Source organism: Cyprinus carpio, chromosome B19 (assembly GCF_018340385.1).
Source record: "Cyprinus carpio isolate SPL01 chromosome B19, ASM1834038v1, whole genome shotgun sequence".
Taxonomy (NCBI): domain Eukaryota; kingdom Metazoa; phylum Chordata; class Actinopteri; order Cypriniformes; family Cyprinidae; genus Cyprinus; species Cyprinus carpio.
Genome location: NC_056615.1, coordinates 16,973,946 through 16,992,712, shown reverse-complemented (window position 1 = coordinate 16,992,712; position 18,767 = coordinate 16,973,946). Strand labels below are relative to the sequence as shown.

General features: G+C 36.5%; 2 protein-coding genes across 5 annotated transcripts in view; both read left to right on the top strand.

Annotated features, from left to right (window-relative positions):
* Positions 1–7,382: 7,382 nt before the first annotated feature.
* LOC109094684 (actin-binding Rho-activating protein-like) lies at positions 7,383–10,392 on the top strand. The gene is made up of 2 exons (XM_042745707.1): positions 7,383–8,170; positions 9,437–10,392. Exons 1-2 carry the CDS (start codon positions 7,548–7,550, stop codon positions 9,918–9,920), a joined length of 1,107 nt encoding a protein of 368 aa, XP_042601641.1. The 5' UTR covers positions 7,383–7,547; the 3' UTR covers positions 9,921–10,392.
* A 2,351-nt stretch (positions 10,393–12,743) lies between these two features.
* LOC109109638 (sterile alpha motif domain-containing protein 12-like) overlaps positions 12,744–18,767 on the top strand; it is a 78,544-nt gene continuing 72,520 nt past the window's right edge. Inside the window, exon 1 of one of the 4 annotated variants that reach the window (XM_042744978.1) lies at positions 12,744–12,890. In XM_042744978.1, coding sequence (XP_042600912.1) covers positions 12,878–12,890 — 13 coding nt within the window. In that variant the 5' untranslated portion in view covers positions 12,744–12,877. Of the gene's footprint in view, positions 12,891–12,985; positions 13,499–18,767 lie in introns of those variants that run through there. The other 3 variants (XM_042744975.1, XM_042744977.1, XM_042744976.1) reach the window with 3 other exon arrangements.

The window sequence follows — 18,767 nt, the reverse complement described above, 5'->3', positions numbered from 1 at the left end:
TAATAAAACCACATTTGCTGGAGCAACAGCGCCATGATAGCTTGCTTCTACAAGTGTTTGAGAATTTTTATCATGACTCGCCATACTGTACCAGGTGAGCTACCGAGCAAGTTTACAACACCAGAAAGATATTTTTAGGTCACAGAATAGTAGTATAGCGTAAGGAACTATGCATCTGAATTTATTAAGTGATAATCTGCCCCTGTAACCAGTATGAAAAGTAATAAAGGTCTTTGGTCTTTTATTGTCATTAGTGTTTTAGAGTTGGAAACTGCAGTGATTTGTTTATATTTTTTACATTTCTAGAGTTTTGCAAAAATGTAAGAAGAGAAGCATGTTTTTCCATCGAGTCTATTTTGCCCTTCCATTCACATTTGTGCACATTCAAACATCTCAAGAATCATGCCAAGGTGACATTAACCATGAAGGTAACCGATCTTAACATGGTGAGTTTGAATGACGTTGTGCAAAATTTCTCCTTTTGTGTTCCATGGAAGAAAGAAAACAATACAGGATTTGGAGAGAGTGAGTAAATAATGACAGAATTTTCACTTTTGGGTCAATTCTAGTGCTTCAACTGCCTGAGAAACGCACAACCTCACTGCGACACCAATGAGTAAATAGTTCATTTTAAATATAGATCAACTTGTTGATCTCAGGGTCTTTATATTTTTAAAAATGCAATAGTGGTTACTGGCAGATCCTCAGTTTTAGAGAAACAGATACTTAGTCTATCTACAGCTTGGTTGCCCTGGAGATTTCCCTGTTTGGCATTGTCAGGCTGCATTGATTTTGAGTCTGAAAGGAAAATAAAAGTGTAAACATACAGTTAGTGGTTTGGGTCTTTTCTCTTTTCTCTTTTGGAAGTCCAGAAGGTGTTCATGGTGATGGATGGATGAAGAGAGTAAGAGTGAAATTTGGTTTTGAGGCCGAAGGGAGAGAGGGAATGGGCTGAGGTAATGCATGAGACTAATGGGAAGAGGGAGGTGTTCAGAAGAGTTATGATGGAGCCGCGAGCCACAAGGCCATCAAAGGCCTGTTCATCAGACTCCCTCTCGTCCTGTTAGCCACAGCTGAATCAGACCCAAGAGGGTCCTTCCCCCCAGCCACACTGAAGTGATTGACTGTGAATGTGCTCTGAGAAAAGCTCTGTTTGTTTGTTTGCTCAGTGGCATTAACCTTTATTTCACCAGCAGCAATCCTAATGTTTTTGGAGCACAGCAACACAGCACCCTTAGAGAACCATGCCCTTGATAAAAGTAGGACTGTTGTTTGCTTTCAGTGACTTTATTATACGGACAAAAGTTTTGCATGCTAGTCACGTCAAGGAAAGAGTGCGGGGCCATAACTGGGTGCTAGATCCTCAACAAGCAGCCCAAAAGGAACTGGCAGACCCAACACAAATTAAACATACAAAGCAACCATTGGTTCACAACAAAAATGGAATATAAATCAGAACCGAAAAAATGAAGCTACAACACAATAAAAGTGAATCTGACCACAAGGGGGCATCTTTGAATGTTCGAAAAATCAAGATTTGAAAAAAAGTCTTACAAGGCATTACATGGCAACAGATGCAAATGTATCATCCTGTTAGGCTATGCACTTATGTTGCCATAAAGTAACAGTACAGTATGTTATCTAAAATGAAAGTATTGCATTTAAAAATTCAAGGGAGTTCTCAAGAAAATCTGTTTGATTATATATGAGAGATGCTGTCTTGGGTTATCTAAAAGCAAAAACGAGACATACATGAGTTTTTTTTTTTTTCTTATGCACAAGGTCTCAGACTACAGACAATATGGTTTCATTCCTCATGAAGATGTGCTAGTGTTATTTTCACAGAAAGGCTCGTGCCCAGCATCACATCTTTTAGAACATCTAGAAAACATCTCTCTGCAGTCGCATACATCTTTAAAAAAGGTTTTATATCCTCTTGTGCATCTGAGGTAATCTGCATGGACAGTCAAGGATGAGTATTTGTGTGAGAATCGTTTCCTATTCATTTTGTCCTAAAGCATAACTAATACAGTACAGCAAAGATGAGGGACAATCAATCATGTAACTCACACAAAAAAGACAAGACCTTTTAATTATACCTCACTGTAGAGGAGAGGAAGCATGTTTACACGGTATGGCCCTGTCCTCCCTTTCAGATATTCAGCTGAACTCCTAGATTTTTTTCTTCATTTTTAATGCTGTAAAATGGTGTTGTTCTTCTCAGGAAAATTTATAATGGGTGTACTAACACTACCTCAGGAGATTTAGTGTCTGACATACAATTCTGTAGCATGAGGTCATGGCTTGCTGAGTTTGCTTAACACTTATCCATAGGGATGCTGACTCAGGGGCAAACTCATAAAGATTAACAGATTCCTGAAAATATATATTACAACAAATAAATTAAATGGAAAAAAGAACAAGCATGTATATAAAGAGTATTAGTGCTGTCAATCATTACCTCTTCTGACTCACTTCAGGTCTTAAAGCAGGAATCCTCAAATCTGGCTTCCAAGATCCACTTTCCTGCAGAGTTTAGCTCTAATCAAACACATCGGAGTTTGCTAATCAGTTGCTTCAGGATCATTAGAAAATCACAGGTAGGTTTGTTTAATTGGGGTTGGAGCTAAACTCTGCAGGAAAGTGAGCCAGATTTGAGGATCACTGTTTTAAAGTCTCATATAAGCTGAGGAGCTGAATCATGTGTGTCAGACGAGGGAGACGATGAGACATGTTCTTAAATGTAACTCATATAACAAATACTTGCATGCATGCACAGTTTTAAGGCAGCTTTAATTGCCTTTTTGGTAACTTCATGACTTAAGTGACGACATACAGTAACTGCAACATTGTATGCTCATAGTTCCTTTCACGCTTCGATATGTAATGATGCAATTGAAGAGCGCACGCATAAAGACTGTATAACAGTATAACGACTGACAGGACAGGAAAATTAGTTTGAAACATCTCATCTGACTGCAATTCATTGATGTTCTACTGAAGCTCCCTCATCATCTGTACCGTTTCTGCGCTCGTTTGACTAACACCTGGCGCTAATGCAAAGTGGAGTTCGTCTGAAATTATTATTTTCAGACTATTAATTAATTAATTAATTATCCGGAGTCATGTGGTCGTAAAGAGGTTCCGCATCTAGCCTAAATAAACACAATTCTTGTCAAGAAAAAGAGACAGAAGCAGCAGTTGTGAGTGGAATAGCTATCCCTAGCCCCTCCCCTACATTAACGCCGTTAAACTAGAAAAATTAATCACCTGAGTTAACATATGTAACTCTTCACTTTTTCACGTGCTTGCCCCTAAAATGGATACCTTACAAATGTGTCTAATAAATTCCAAACCAGACAGTACCTCTTGGTCCATAATAAGCTCATCTGATTGCATGAGTCCACTCACTCTTCCTGACACTAAATGCGCGCGAAATGGGACGAAGGTGGGGCTGGGATTTCTTCTTTGGCCTGTTGGCGGGGTTTTCTGCCGACTCCTGAACACGTACGAGCTAATTTACCGTCCATTACGTTTATTTATGAGGCCGCTCCAGAAGGCTAAACACCATCAATAATGTTCATTGCAGTAAAGCTTTATTGGATTAGAGAAAGATTTGAAGACCACGAGCTGACACTGTTGACTTTGGAGCGCCCAAAATGTTCGAGGCAACACTTAGGTTGTTATCCATGAAAAGAGGATGTTATGATTGTTATTATTATTATTATTTTACTCATCTGCTTTTTCTCTCTTATAATTTCTATATCTAATTTCTATGCCTGTAAGAGAATTGGGTACTGTTTTTCCTCTACTGTGCGGTCTTGCAGGTATTTTTTATTCATGGTTGGCAGCTAAAGTTGGACGGCTACTCCAAAAACAACATAGTACAACATGATTCTCACAGTACAAATATTCTGTAATAACTATGAGTAAAACCCTAGAGTATAATTCTTCAAAATTGTTACTTTCAGGACAAAAAAAATGTTATTTTGATGGCAATGTGTTCCACCTACTGCAAATATTTTGAAAACCAAAAGCTTTGCCTGCAACCTCAGTGTAAAAGCAGAGCAATGTATTTACCTCTTAATCAGAGACAGATTACCACAACAGAAATCCTATTTCCCTGCTCAGAATGATACGCAAATCAGAAACCCCAGGGCTTCGGATAGTGTGGTGTAGTCTGTGCCTGCTCAATTAGCTATGATGGCCAAACAAAACAAGCTCAGGAATGGTTTTAGACTCAAAGGAATTGAAAGGCAAACAAAAAGACGGAGAAACAGGGAAGTGCGACACGCAACAGCAGGTACAGGTGCTCTTACTCTGACTCTGGACCCTATTGCCCGCCTTGACCAGGAGAGATTTTCAGTCCAGATGGATGAAGGAACCACTGGAGCATAAGTCTAGTGCAGACAGCCGTTCCAGACATTTGGGAAGTCAATTCACACCTGGCTTTTTGGATGAGGTACCCATCCATACCAATGATGAACGTAATAAATCAGTTGAAAGCTTGGTCGGAATGGAAACCATCTGAGGGCTGGTGTAGGACAAATATTTGTGTACTAGATGAGTTAAATGAGGTATTATGGAAGGAATGAATTGTGCACTTAGAGTGAGCTGTGTCTCAATTAGCATTTTTAATTTTGATGAAGTTGTGTGAACAATCAAAACTGTGTAAGTGCTCTTGGCCTTCAATTTTCTTTTTACAGAGATTTTGGGAAAGTGTGGGGTGAGATGAGGTCATTTAAAGTGGTCTCAGTTCGAAACACAAAGGGAATTTGAGGCCTTGACATTTGACCTGCATTGCAGAATGACCCCATATATCATTCGTTCTGGATGATCTGCCTTTATCTCAACATCTGCACATGATTGTGCTTATGCTCTAATGATAGTCTGCATTTTTGGTCTTTAATTATCTCCTAAAACACTTTTCACAGACAAATTTATCACAGATTACTTATTGCATTGATGCTTTGGTAGAAGCTTTTAGATACATTGCATACATTTGATCAGAGATTCCCTGATAATCAGACCCATGACTTTGGCATTACTAGCAGCATGCACTACAATAGCTAAACATTGATTATTTCATGGTTAACATTATAATTATAATAATTATATACATATATCTGAATCAGCACATTGAAGACTAGAGTAATGGCTGCTGAAAATTAAGCTTTGCCATCACAGGAATAAATTACATTTTACAATACATTCTGTTGGAAAACAGTTATTTTTAAAATGTAATTATTTCACAATTTAATTGTTTTTACTGTAGTTTTGTTCAAATAAAAGCAGCTTACATTAAACAAATCATTATTATTTGAAACTTTTGTCCTGCAATTTGTATATAATACTGTAATTATATATAGTATATGTGCAATTTAAAGTATTAAAATAAAAGTTTAATTCAGTTTTAAAAAGATTATTTAGTATCCTACATGACAGCTCTTCTCAGCCATTCAAATTGGAACACTGTTGTTATGAGGACCTCTGCTGGCGACTCAGTGCACACACACTTTACAAATACCAACATTATTTTAATTCTGCAGTGTTTTTTATTTTCTCTGTTTAGGTGATGTTTAATTACAGCTGAGAATTAACCAAGGTTAAATCTAATATAATAATATTATAATATTATAATTTCAAATTTCTTCTACATTTTGTAACCTGTGCTAATGTTTTGACCAAATTGACTTTTAATTTTAGCCCTTTTTGACTGTAGGTCAAATGTGCTTTCTTGTTAGTGGATATGACTGTTGAATTTGTTCTGTTGCACTGTGCTCTCTCTCTCTCTCTCTCTCTCTCTCTCTCTCTCTCTCTCTGGTCTAGAATCAAGAGCAGTCTGGAATATGCTCCATTTGTCTAGAGTTCTCTTACAGTCACAGTGACCGTCCACTATGCATGCTCACTGACACAGCTCTACATCATGTGACTGACAGCCAGCAGCTGCCTTTCCTTTGCTTCATGCAGATACTATTAATAATGCCTCTCAATGCTATCAGAAAACAAACCGATAAACATAGCTGACATACTTAAACACCTTTTAATCAAATACACAACATTTAAATATGCACAAGCACAATTTTCTGCACTTAAATGCTTTTCTGTGGTATAAAGAAATATAAGTGTTTCTAGTTCAGTTGCATTATAATTTTGTCAAATTCTTCTGTCTTAGCATGCTGCCAGGTGCAATGCAAGACTATCCGCTGTGTACGCAAGCAGAAACTCCTTCATGCCTCCTTCAGGTGACTTTTTTTCCTCACCAAAGATATCTCTGCTTCTGTCTTGGATCGAGTGACTCCTTGACATTTGCTCTTCCCTCAATCAAAAAAGGTTATTCATTTCTTCTTTATTATTATTTATCTTGTTCTCTTGCTTGGACTACAGGGAGATATGTTATCCTATAATTGCATATCTTATGTTTATTGAACAACTCCCGTTTATCCCTTTACATTTATATTTCTTATTTGAACACACAGACACACACACACACACACACTCAAAATACATAAATAAAAAATATTGGTGTTTGATTTACTTTTAAACTATTTTCACTCAAAAATTGCTAGTAAAATGCACAAATAATTTCGAAGAAATAGCAAGTACCACATGGAATTAAAAAAAATAAATATAATTTTCTTGTCAAATGAATAATTTTTGTTTTATTTACAAAACTGAAAAATAATTTTTACAGTGAACATACATATAATTGTAGATAAAAAACTATTAATATTTACTGTATTAAATTATATCATATTAAAATCCATTTATTACTTTATATATATGCGTTATAATGAAATGTATTATATATGTTATATCTATATATTAGGCTATCTATTAACTATATTATTTTTCATGAGGTTGAAATAAACCATGTGGTGTGATGGTCTAAGTAACGTTGTAGTTTCCTGGTTTAAATGTAAAAATAAGCTTTAATACAGAACTTCTTCCTTCAACTTGGACATTTAGTTGGAATTGTTGTCAAGAATCTGTTCATTCCAACTATAATTATTCACAGTATAATTGACTGTTTGAGGGAACCTATGCAAATGATCCACACAGTTCACATTGGTAGTTTACGACTTAGCATTGACAACATAGACATTGTTGCTTTTGCTAACTGACACTGCTAATTGATTATCTTGATAAGCATCAGGTAATGCTAAAGACAAAGCTACAGAATGCAAGTATCAAGATAAGACGCACAGAGCAGCTGTCTGCACATTTGTGCAGGCTAGGAAAAAGCTTAACACTCACTGACATCTTTGCCCTGTTTACCCCCAGCAATGGGCAACGTCTATGATGAAACGTGATTCCCCACCAATCCCAGAGGTCGGTAAGTGTCAAGGAAAGATGATCAGTGGAGATGCCTGGCATACTTTCCACCGTCATGTAAGGTTGGTTCACCCATTTCAAAACCGCTAGTGCCTAAGGGAGAGCTCAGAGTCTAGTATTTACTACAGGTTTGGAATCACAACGAGGTGCTATATAAAAGCCATCAGGGACAAAGAACTTGAATGACTGAAGCAACCCCTTGGAGGTAAACAATGTCAGAAAAGAAGCCCTCAACGAACAAGAACATTAAAAAGCTGCGTGCCATAAGCATGGTGTGCAGCTTAACAAGGAGCTGGCAGCAGTGGGTGAGCGAAAATGAAGAGAAGCAGTCCAGCGAACCCAGCGGATGGGCCCCGAGTTACCCAGAAGAGCCCAAAGATGCAAAAAAAATAGTTCCAAAAATCAAACCATCTCAAAAGTCTCTTTCCAATCAGGACCCTAGAAATAAAATCCAGGATGATGTGGAGGCCGCTGAGGAGTCACGCATCAAAACTGCACAAGTGGTGAAAACTGTGACGAGGGAAGTTCAGGAGAAAAGTGCGGGCATTGACTTTTTGACCAAACGCATCTGCAAGGACCCGGCCACGGATGAACTGGACAAGATGCTGAGCAAGAAAGGGTCACCCACACGCCGCAGGAAGTGCTCCAACATGGTTTCGGAGCTGACACGGGGCTGGAAGGAAATGGAAAAAGAGAAAAAGCAGGCTCAGGAGGACAGTGAAGATAATGAGGATAGAAGCCTGCAGCTAGGAACCAACCAGGAGGACACAGCGAATAATAGGACGAATGAAATTACAGAGTCTGCGCTCACAATCAAAAGATCCTCTGTTCTCAGGTAAGTTCTGGACTTGAGATAAAAAATGGAGTGTTTTTTTTTTTAGAACAAAAAGTGATGAAGCAGATGTCTGATCTTTTAGTTAGGTATGAAAGGTTAGTCTGTCATGATAATATTTAGATGTTGTAAATCAATGTATTTATAACTTATGCTGTGTTTGATGGAAATGCACTTTTTTGCTTTACATATGGTCTTTATGGTATCAACATGAAATTTGATAATTTATGTCCCCAGTGTAAATATCACAAAAAAAATAGCCTAAAAAAATTCAGGCTCATTGAAGACAAGTAAACAGTCAGCAATTAAATAAGAATAAGAAACTAACTACAAGCAACAGGACAAAATAACTACAGTAAAACAAATAAATAAGAAATGCTACATACATTATATAAAGTAATCAAAACTGCATATTCTTCACTGTGTAAATTAAATTATATATATTTCTTCTTATTAAATTACAAAAGTGATTTAGTCAAGAGCAGTGAAAGATTTTCTCTCTTTTGTTGTTTGATTAACATGAATAATAGACAGCAGGAAGATTAGACTGCTGTCACTTTAAGAGCAGCGTGGCTCCAACTTATTGTTATACTGTGTTTTCTTTCTCAGCTGTTTGATTTCGCTAAGACCTACTGTGTTTACAAGGATACTTGTAAAGACAGGCATTTTGACACATACAAGTGTGTGTATTTAACCGTTCAAGGCCTATAAACTGTCAAAAATAACTATAGCGAACTAAAGTAAAATGAGTTCTCTTTCACTGCTGATTGCATTTCAACGGCTTAAAATCACTTGTTTTTAAACTACAATGCTTAAAAATGCATGCAAATGATTTATTTTCATGACCATGTAGCACATTAATGCCATGTGAACGTGTAACCATGATGGAGACAGACAACATTCAAAAATCTCTACTACCGGTTGACATATTTCTACCAGTTAATTGTGTCTATGGCATATATCGCCCACTCCTACACATACAGCTGCTTTAAACAAATATGATGAAATGGCTATAGTATAGCACATTTTGTTGCACTTAAGTAGCCTACTAGTAAATAATATATATATATATATATATATATATATATATATATATATATATATATATATATATATATATATATATATATATATATATTATTTACTAGTAGGCTATATATATATATATATATATATATATATATATATATATATATATATATATATATATATATATATATATATATATATATAATATGCATTATTATAAATAATATGCAATCTTTTTAGGAGCAAGAAGGATGTTGAAGATGCCAACAAAATTAATACCCTGTCCAAAAAATACAGCGCTGTGGGCAACTTAAAAAGCCGCTGGCAAAACTGGGCATCAGAGCATACCGTTAATCAGAAGCTCAACCCCTTCAGCGAGGACTTTGATTATGAGTACTCCATGTCAACACGGCTGCGGCGGGGTGAAGAGGGCTATGGGAGGCCCAAAGAGGGCAGTAAGACTGCAGAGAGGGCCAAACGTGCAGAGGCACACATCCACCGGGAGATTGATGACATGTGCTTCATTATAAGGACCATGGCGGACCCGGATCCAGACGGTTACACTAGAGTGTCTTTTGGCGATCTGTTTGACAGATATGTGCGGATCTCTGATAAAGTCGTGGGAATACTAATGAGGGCCAGGAAGCATGGAAAGGTGGCTTTTGAGGGGGAGATGCTGTGGCAGGGCCGGGATGATGGCGTCATCATTACTCTGTTAGTATGACACAGTGTGGGGACTCTGAACTGAATGTGAAAGATTTTGCTGCTATTGATAAAATATAGAAGGTATATTGTTAAATTATATTATTAAATTATAATGGTTCTAACTTTACATGTATCTATTTCTGTTTGTAAGTTTGCAGACTGAGTTTTCTGAGCTGTCTCAGCTCTTGTCGTGTTTGCTTATTTATGTGTATGCATGTACAAAGATTTGTTTCATTGAATCATGCTTTGTACATAGGAAACTTCTAAAAATGAATTGGATTTTTTTGCCCTAAGGCAATACGGTGGAGATAAAAAAGGCTGCTGTTAGTCTATTATTTGTCATACTGTAAATCATCCAGAAGATGGAGCAGTGCACTAACACTACCATTTCCTCCTTGCCATGTATTTGCAGGCGTTATGAAACTGGAAATTATCTCTGGATTTAGTACATGATGTACTTTTAATAAAATATAAGTATTTGAGTAAAACAAGATGGGTCTTTGTTTCAATTAGTATAGAACTGACAATAAAATCTGTCCTTTACATATTCATTCACAGATGCTGTCTTTTGACCATATGGAAATTTGGAAGTAGCCTACTTTGCAAGAAGAACATGATTTTTATTTGATTTTTTTCAGGGTGATTTAAAATGAAAATAAATAAACGGTGGTTGTCTCTTTCAAGGTATGTCACATCACAGCAACAAATGGCAGCGTGTTTATGGGAAGCTTGGGAATTGAGTCAACCTACAGTAAGTGCATGAAGACAGTCATGAAGCAGATCAACACGTTTAGTCACAGAGCAAACTGATAAGCAATGCCAAACATTCTTTGATTGTCTTTTTTCTGGAAACCAGAAAAACTAGAGCTGACTGTAATCATCAGGAATGCGGATTAAAACAAAACAAAAAAACATTAACAGGAAGTGCTGTATCATGACATAAAAATCTGGAACAAAATCTTATACCTGGACCTGATGGATAGGCAAGCTCTGTAGCTCCACCCGAAGATTTCAGTTTAGGTCAATTGCATAATAGTAGTCTACACTTCATATACAGTGTTCTCCATATTTGATAATTATTTGCAAAGTTAGGTGTCCACTTATGAAAACAAAATAAAATTAAATTAAAAAGTATAATTTCAGACACTGAAAAACAACTAGCCTAAAAAATCTGAAAAAAAGCCACTTGGTCAGACTCAAAATGGTCATAATTTGTTCAAGGATCCATGATGTCTACCAAGGGGCTCCAACTATAATGACATTGATCTGGAAGCGCACACTCCATTCACTGGCTTTCTGTGGGTAGTTGGTTGAACAAGAGCCTTGAGGGTTGTTGAGCTGCCAAAAGGCGACCTCTAATTGTCACAAATTACAGCTGGAAGATAAAATTACCGTTTTTTTTACTTTCCTGAGACTTGGATAATGATCTTGCTCTTAATGTAGGATGTCTTCACTATTTCTGTGTACAGATATTGTTCTCCATCTCCCTGCCACAAAAGTACCCCAAGACAGGCATTTCATTAGAGTGGGTTCAACAAGATTATAGCAATAATGTGCAGGGTTTTTTTTTTTTTTTTTTTTTTTTTTTTACTAAACCTGTTCAAAATACTTTCATGCTGCCACAGACCCAAAGTGAACCATGTGTAATTATAGATGACATATATTCTAACACATTTCCCATAACCTGAATTAGGTTGTGATGTGATCAGTTCACAGTAATAGGGATGTAGGTTTAGTTGACAATAGTTTTCTAAAGGCTTCATGCTCATCATTATTGTATTCACTCATGCAAAAGAAACTGAGAAAGCCTGAGTTCTGCAGACAGTGATCTGTATCTATAATGATGCCTCTTCAGTCTCTGCATTCTCCACTTTATACTAGCTTCTGTCCCTCCCTGCGATGTCAAACTCTTTCACAGGAAGTGCTCCTGACTCCTGAGTAAGAGCTCAATAAAGAATTTATGTGGCTCTCCGGTTGTTCTGACTCACTGTTGTCCTTTTTGGACAGCTAGAGCTGAAAAAGTCAAAGGAAACATTTGCGCTAGCTACCATATGAGAAAAAAGCACACCAACTTTGAACAATAACATGTTCTGAAGTGGGTTTTGACTTACAGTTTGGAAGTTTGTAGGTTAAGATTTATATGGCTGTCTTTCAAAGATGTTAGAAATGATAACAAGGAAGAAATCTCATTCACAATAGTCAGAACTTTTCAAAAATAATATTCAGTGAGTAAGAGGCAAGCAACATGTTCACAGTTTCACAAGTACAAATTCCACAAAAATTAGCCATATTTGTGAGCAACCACCCAAATTTTATTGCAGCTTAGAATGTGTTTGTAACAAAAAAAAAATAATAATAAAAAATAAACAATATATATATATATAAACATTTCTTAAAACATAATCATAAAACATTTCAATAGAATAAGTTTTTTTTTTCAGAGTTGACAGTTTACTTTCAAATGTGTAACACCCACATTTCTTGCAGCCTATTATTCTCCCTTGCAATTACTGTAAGTTGCTTTGTATAAATGTAAATGCCAAAGTTAATCAATAAATCAAGTAAGCAAATAAATAAATAAATTCACAAATAGATAAAATAAAATTTAAAATGCATACGGCGTGGTTATAGCCTAAATTGAATGTTGGATGAATGTTAGCCTAAATGTTTTTGAATTTGAAATAAATACATGTATTTAATATTTAAACAAACTAACTAACAAACAAGTCTATGCTGACTAATATAATTAGCCTAGAAACCGGTTTAACAACGTGGTTACAGATCCAGTAATTTAAGGTGGAACTACAATACCCATGGTTCTTTGAGTACACATTTCACGCATTTTCAGCACACTCAGTTTTAACAGAGGTTGCTTGCAAGTGTTATTAAGCAAGACGCTGTGGTAGAGTGGGGCAGGCTACTTAGACAACCAACAGCTTTACCTTTCCATAATGCGCGAACTCATGGAGTAGCAGCATGGCTGTTCAAGGTAAGACTTTAACAAACGTCTCGAGATGTATTTCTGCGGAAATGTTTGTTTATTGAAAACAACGCTCCAACAGCAAACAAACAAACAAACGAAGCTTCCCCTCAGCCGGATTGGGATTATGATTGGCTGCCGATCAGCCGCAGATCTTTGTCCTGCTCCTGCGCTGGAAACCTAAGACATGGAGATGGGCTCGCGGGGCCCGTGGGCTTGAAATCAGTCTATTCATGTACTGTAAAGATTCACGATCTGCATCATTCAGCATCTGCACGTCCACCCACTGATTCACATCTCGCCGTGGAACACCATTGAGAGGAACGGAACACAATACAGCATGTTCCTACTCCTAATGAAGCATTTTAATGTTTAGAAACCGTATTTTGCGCGACTCTTTCACGTAGGTCGTTGAGATGCGATGCGCTCTTCATTGAGGAGCAGCGGACTGGCGCGAGCGCGTTATTATTAATCAGCTTTCATAAGGCGCGCGAGCTGGACGCTTCTGTCAGACAGGTGTTTCGTTTGTGTTTCGACCTCCTGCTCTGGTAACATGATGTTAGGGCAGTCTCCTCACCTTATCGGGGGAATCCTCTGGATTCAAAACCCAATGCGAGGTAGGTTTATCTGTGAGGACATCTGTGTCACTGTAATGATCTGTCATTTCTCGAAACTTGCGTTGAATGACGACTTGACTTATCGATTGTAACTGTTTCGCACTGGCAGATCAAGCAAACCAGTTTTGTAAGGTCATGAATAATGTCAAAAATTTGCATCACTTCACTTCAGTCACATGTATGCACTGGTGCTTTTTCTGCCATTGAATGCTTATTAAAGTTGATTTGTGGACTGATGGGCTATGTTAAGGAAACTGGGACTAGCTGTCACTCGTTTAACGTCGATGTTTCTAAGGGTCGAATTATTTTTTAAAGTGATTTAAAGTCTTCACTACAAAAATATATTTGACATTTTCGTTCTTGCATAGCAAAAATATTCAGATATTTGTACAGTACTGATATACACTACATGTTTACCTTTGTGACAACATGCCCCAATAGCCCTGCATGTACAGTATACTGTATGTACAGTTGTCCCAATGGAACCTTTCGCTACACAGCCTATTATGGCAAACATAGCAACTTGTAAAAAGAAAAACAATTATAAAACAAAAAGTTTACTTGCACATTTAGAGAAATATGATAAATGTTAATTTGGAAAACAAATGGGGGTTTGGGAATCTTAATAGGATCAAACAATAACCCACCTATATAATAGGCTAATCCTGAATCTTTAAAAAAATTAACTGGAAGTAGGAATTTCAGTTTATTGTTTCTTAGATTTTTGTTTGGTATGGTTCCAAATGTGATATCAATTCCATTAACATTTCTTTAATTCTGTAAATGCCTATGCTTTTATAAATAACATTTAACCTATAATAAATAACTTTATCCGTGCAGGTGATGGATGGCCTCCAATTAGTTTTAAATAATGAGATGCAATTTAAAAAATGTTTAGTTGTTAGAGTTTCATTGTTTACATTGTTTTCTGTAAAACAATATGAAAAAAAGTAGTGTTTTTTTTAAGCATTCGCTTGACTTACTTGGGCAAACCATTATAGAGTATGTCTGAAGTTTTATGTTGTACATTTGAGAGGGTAAAAGAAATGCATATTAACAAGCTTTTTTGACTTCCTTTTGGTGGCTCTGTCCTTAATTGGTAGGTCATACTGTACCCAATACTGTAATTTGCATCCTGGATAGGGCCAGAAGCTAGAATTACATATCCAAACCTTTTGTAGTCAGCATTTTGAAGATGTCTCATCTCAACATGCAGTCAAGAGAATAAAATAAATGAGAATATACATTTTACAGTACATTAAAGGCGTGTGCACAAAATTGTACACATCTTTCGAGATAATCGATCTTTAGGGAGTGTACATTGTTCAGTTTTACTCCTTACTTGTACTGCTGGCCTGCTGTTTTATTCCACTGAAAAATGGGCACTCCCTACAGATCTGTTGCAAAACTCTGAGTGATTATATATTTTAAACACTTTGTACTGTAGTGTGGCTGTTCAAAGAGTCTTACCGTATCATCTCAAGGGATCTCATAACTTATCTTGCTCTGGGTGTTTTTGTATAAATGCTTTGGCTCTTAAAAACACTTTTTATTCTGCTTCATGATTGGTCATCAGGGATGTGACATATAAGCTGAAACCAAGCCTGAATGAACAAGACACAGCATTATTACTCTGCTGGAGGGCTGCTTAGTTCATGCTCTGCTGAATGTTTTATCCTTAGTGGATACTTTTCTGCTTTCAGAGTGATGTAAAGACATTATAAATCAGCAGAACACTAGATTTCTGCATGTGAGAAATGCATGGCACTAACATTAAGTGGCAGAAATATGTATGTTATGTTGAAATGTTTGGCATGTATAAAATGAGGAATGCGGGTATGCTTCCTGTGTGTAAAATTGAGTTGAGAAATATATGTTAGAATGGCCTGGTGACGAAGCGCTTACATAGTCACAGGCGACATCCAAAGACATTTGCATTCTCAAGCCCCTGAACTGACTCGAGATCAAAAAGGCGAGAGACTCCCACCCACTCCAGGCAGACTCAGAGAGTGATGTGGTGCAACACATTGCTAATATGTATGCAGCGCTGAAGAAACTGTCAAAAGAGAGTGCGTTCCAGAACACAGCTTCTGTAGAGAGCAAGCTCTCGCCTTTGATCAAAAGAATTGACAAGGTGCAAGAACTAGTTTCTGCTATATAGGGCAGTTGAGTTGGCAATGATTCTTTTAGATTAAAAATATTCTTTGTTACATTTATGGTTGCTTGGATCACAGTTTTGGTTTTTGGGTGCTTTTGGCAGTCCTTCAGCAGTGTTATTCCTTATTTAAGACAAGTTAGTCTAATGGTACATTGAGTTTTCGGTCACACTTTATTTCAAGGTCCAACTCTCCCTATTAACTAACTCTTAACTACGAGAATTTTGCCTCAATCAAATTCTAATTTGCTGTTTATTAATAGTTAATAAGGTAGGCTAGTTAAGTTTAGGGATAGGGTAGGATTAATGGTTCTAAAATATGGTCATGCTGAATAAGGCATTAATATGTGCTTTATAAGTACTAGTAAACAACCAAAATGCTAGTAATGTGCATGCTAATAAGCAACTAGTTGGTTCCTAAACTAAAGTGTTACCTAATTTTCTTTTAGCATGCAAGGTGACCTGTTTTGAAATCCTGACCTATGTACACACTACTAGTTTAAGTTTGGGGTCAATAAGATTTTTTTCTTTAGAAATTAATAAGGATGCATTAAATTAATCAAAAGAAACAGTAAAGCAACAAAACCTATTTCAAAGAAATGATGTTATTTGGAACATTCTACTTTTCAAACAAACCTGAAAAATATGGTTTCCACAAAAATATTAAGCAGCACAATCATTTTCATCATAAATGTTTCTTTAGTACCATATCAGCATATTAGAATGACCCAGTCCAGCTAATACACTGAATACTAGTGAAATTTGGAGATGAGGGACTCATGACTGAATCATTTTGCTGCAGGTCACACGGGAGAAAGGCAAGTGGGTACTGATTTTCCCAGGCATCTCAAATGCCATGCCATTAATAATGTAGAAGTTAATTTTAGTTCTTTAGAATGTAAGAAGAAACTACATTTACAGAAAGTAGAAAGATTGCAGTCATGTATCTTGGCTGGTGGCTAGGAAAAGATACACCCAAAGGAGGCTTTCATGCATTTGATAAATTTACAGAATGTTTGCAAGTGGGAGAAACTTTTCTTAAGGTATGAAAGTATACAAGTTTAATATTTATTTAACGATATCACAAAACTTCAACATGCTTGGCAAACGAGAAATAGGATTTACAGAATGATGCCTTGAAAGCTGTTTACTCAACTCATATTGAAGCTGGTTGACTTGCAGATATTGGAAATACACCAGAGTGTTTGTGTAGAAACTTTGTTCTGAAGGTTTCAGATTTTGTAGACTTAGAAAGTGTGGAAACAGATTAATATTGTTACATGCACCAGTTTGAGAGGTTTAACTCCGTGCCATTGAAACACATTGATACTGTAGGTGCACTTTTATTTTTTCCAGCTCTTAAAACTTTGTTGTTTGAGGAAAACTGAAATTTGTTATTATTTACTGATAATAATCTCCTCAGCTGCAGCTCTCAAATATCATTAATTACATATTTTTGAATCAAACAAGTATGATGATAACAGTGTGAAATGATCACACTGAATTTGAATATGTGCATATTCATTGGTCAGTCATTGATGATTTGACTTCCACAGAATAATCTGTTTTGATCAAGATCACACCACAATGCATGGAACACTATACATGCATTTAGTTCATGCATTCCTCAGTAAGTTTTCTGTGTAACTGTTGACACCTGATCAATGTAAAATATTTGTTTCTCATAGTTGAAGTGCTAAGATGGGGTAAAAATTGCTTGTCTTGGAACATTATGTTCATTTCTTCTTATGAATACTATGTGAACAAGTAAGGAGCATTGATCTGATAGATCTTTAGAGAGACTTCACATATAAGAGGCTGAAACTTTTTCATCCTAAGTCTCAGGGTAGGGATCAATATGGATTGCTCTGCACGTCTATTTATTCACTCCTCATAGCTATTTTTACTTTAGAGAGTTGGCACTGAAGGGAAAGGATAAAGATAGTCAGTCTAATTTAAGCCTTGATTAATATTCATCTAAATTGAGGCTAGAGGAGCTGGCTGCTATTGTCATGTTCACAGCAATGAAGCATATTAAATTTGCTTTATTGCATATTAAAGTGTGCGTGTTCAAATTCTTTTCAGTATTTTTAGTACAGTACCTGATTAATTTATTGTAATTGAAGCACTTTGATGCCATCTCTTTTAGTGAATTGTTACCAAGTAAAGGATGGATTGATTGGATACTGAGATTTGTTATCAAACTTGTGCCAGGAATGGATGTCAATGCAAGAGTCATCAAGTTTTCTTTTTTTTTTTTCTTTGTGGTGTGATTAACAATATATCAGTGTCACATTTTTATGGTATGGTTATACATCTGTTGCCAGATGATACAGGCCAATTTTTGTTTAATTAAGATGAGTTCAATGTAGGGCTGCACAATTAATCGAAATTGAATCGCAAAGGCAATAAATCGCGATTAGGCAAAAGATGCGATTGTCATGCGTATCTTTCAGTGAAGCACGGTTCTGTGATCAGCAGTAAGTCTCCATTCAAAGGCCAGAGGGCCCTTCTCACACTGAAAATCCAAATATGCCCTGAAGAAGAAATCCAGGAACTGTCTATCGCTGCAGCTGAATAAACAGAAGATTTAACTGCTTTCATTGATTCAACGTGACTAATAAACACACGACTACGGCAATATACTGTTTATCTTACTATAATTTTCATCATAATAAGGTATATCTATAATAAAATGCTAATCAACATCGCCTTTATCACTGCTTAGAATACAATTAAATATTGTGTGCCTTAATTATTCTGTTTAAGAAGCCACATCATCTCACAGAAGGATTTATTTCAAACACTCGACTGACGTTATGAAGTGAATTTGGAGTTAAAACATGTTATTAAATGCAGTATTTTCACGTGCTCTCAGATGGAGCAGCATTTACTACACAGAGCCGCAGTCCACTGAGAAGATACGCAAACAGTTGTCATAATCGAGAACGATTTTGTCGATTTCATAATCCTGAAAAAAAGTGATTATGAACGTGATTTTGCATAGCTTGTCAGAGAACTATGGCTCTGCGTAGTAATTGCTGCTCCACCTGAAAGCAGGTGATGGAGATTTACTGCTAATCACAGAACCAGCTTTACTGACTAAATGCACAT

Bases quoted from the DNA above. Each gene is read 5' to 3' on its own strand.
- LOC109094684 (XM_042745707.1), top strand. From the start codon at position 7,548: ATGTCAGAAAAGAAGCCCTCAACGAACAAGAACATTAAAAAGCTGCGT. The intron at 8,171-9,436 runs GTAAGTTCTGGA...CAATCTTTTTAG, and splicing joins AAAAGATCCTCTGTTCTCAG to GAGCAAGAAGGATGTTGAAG.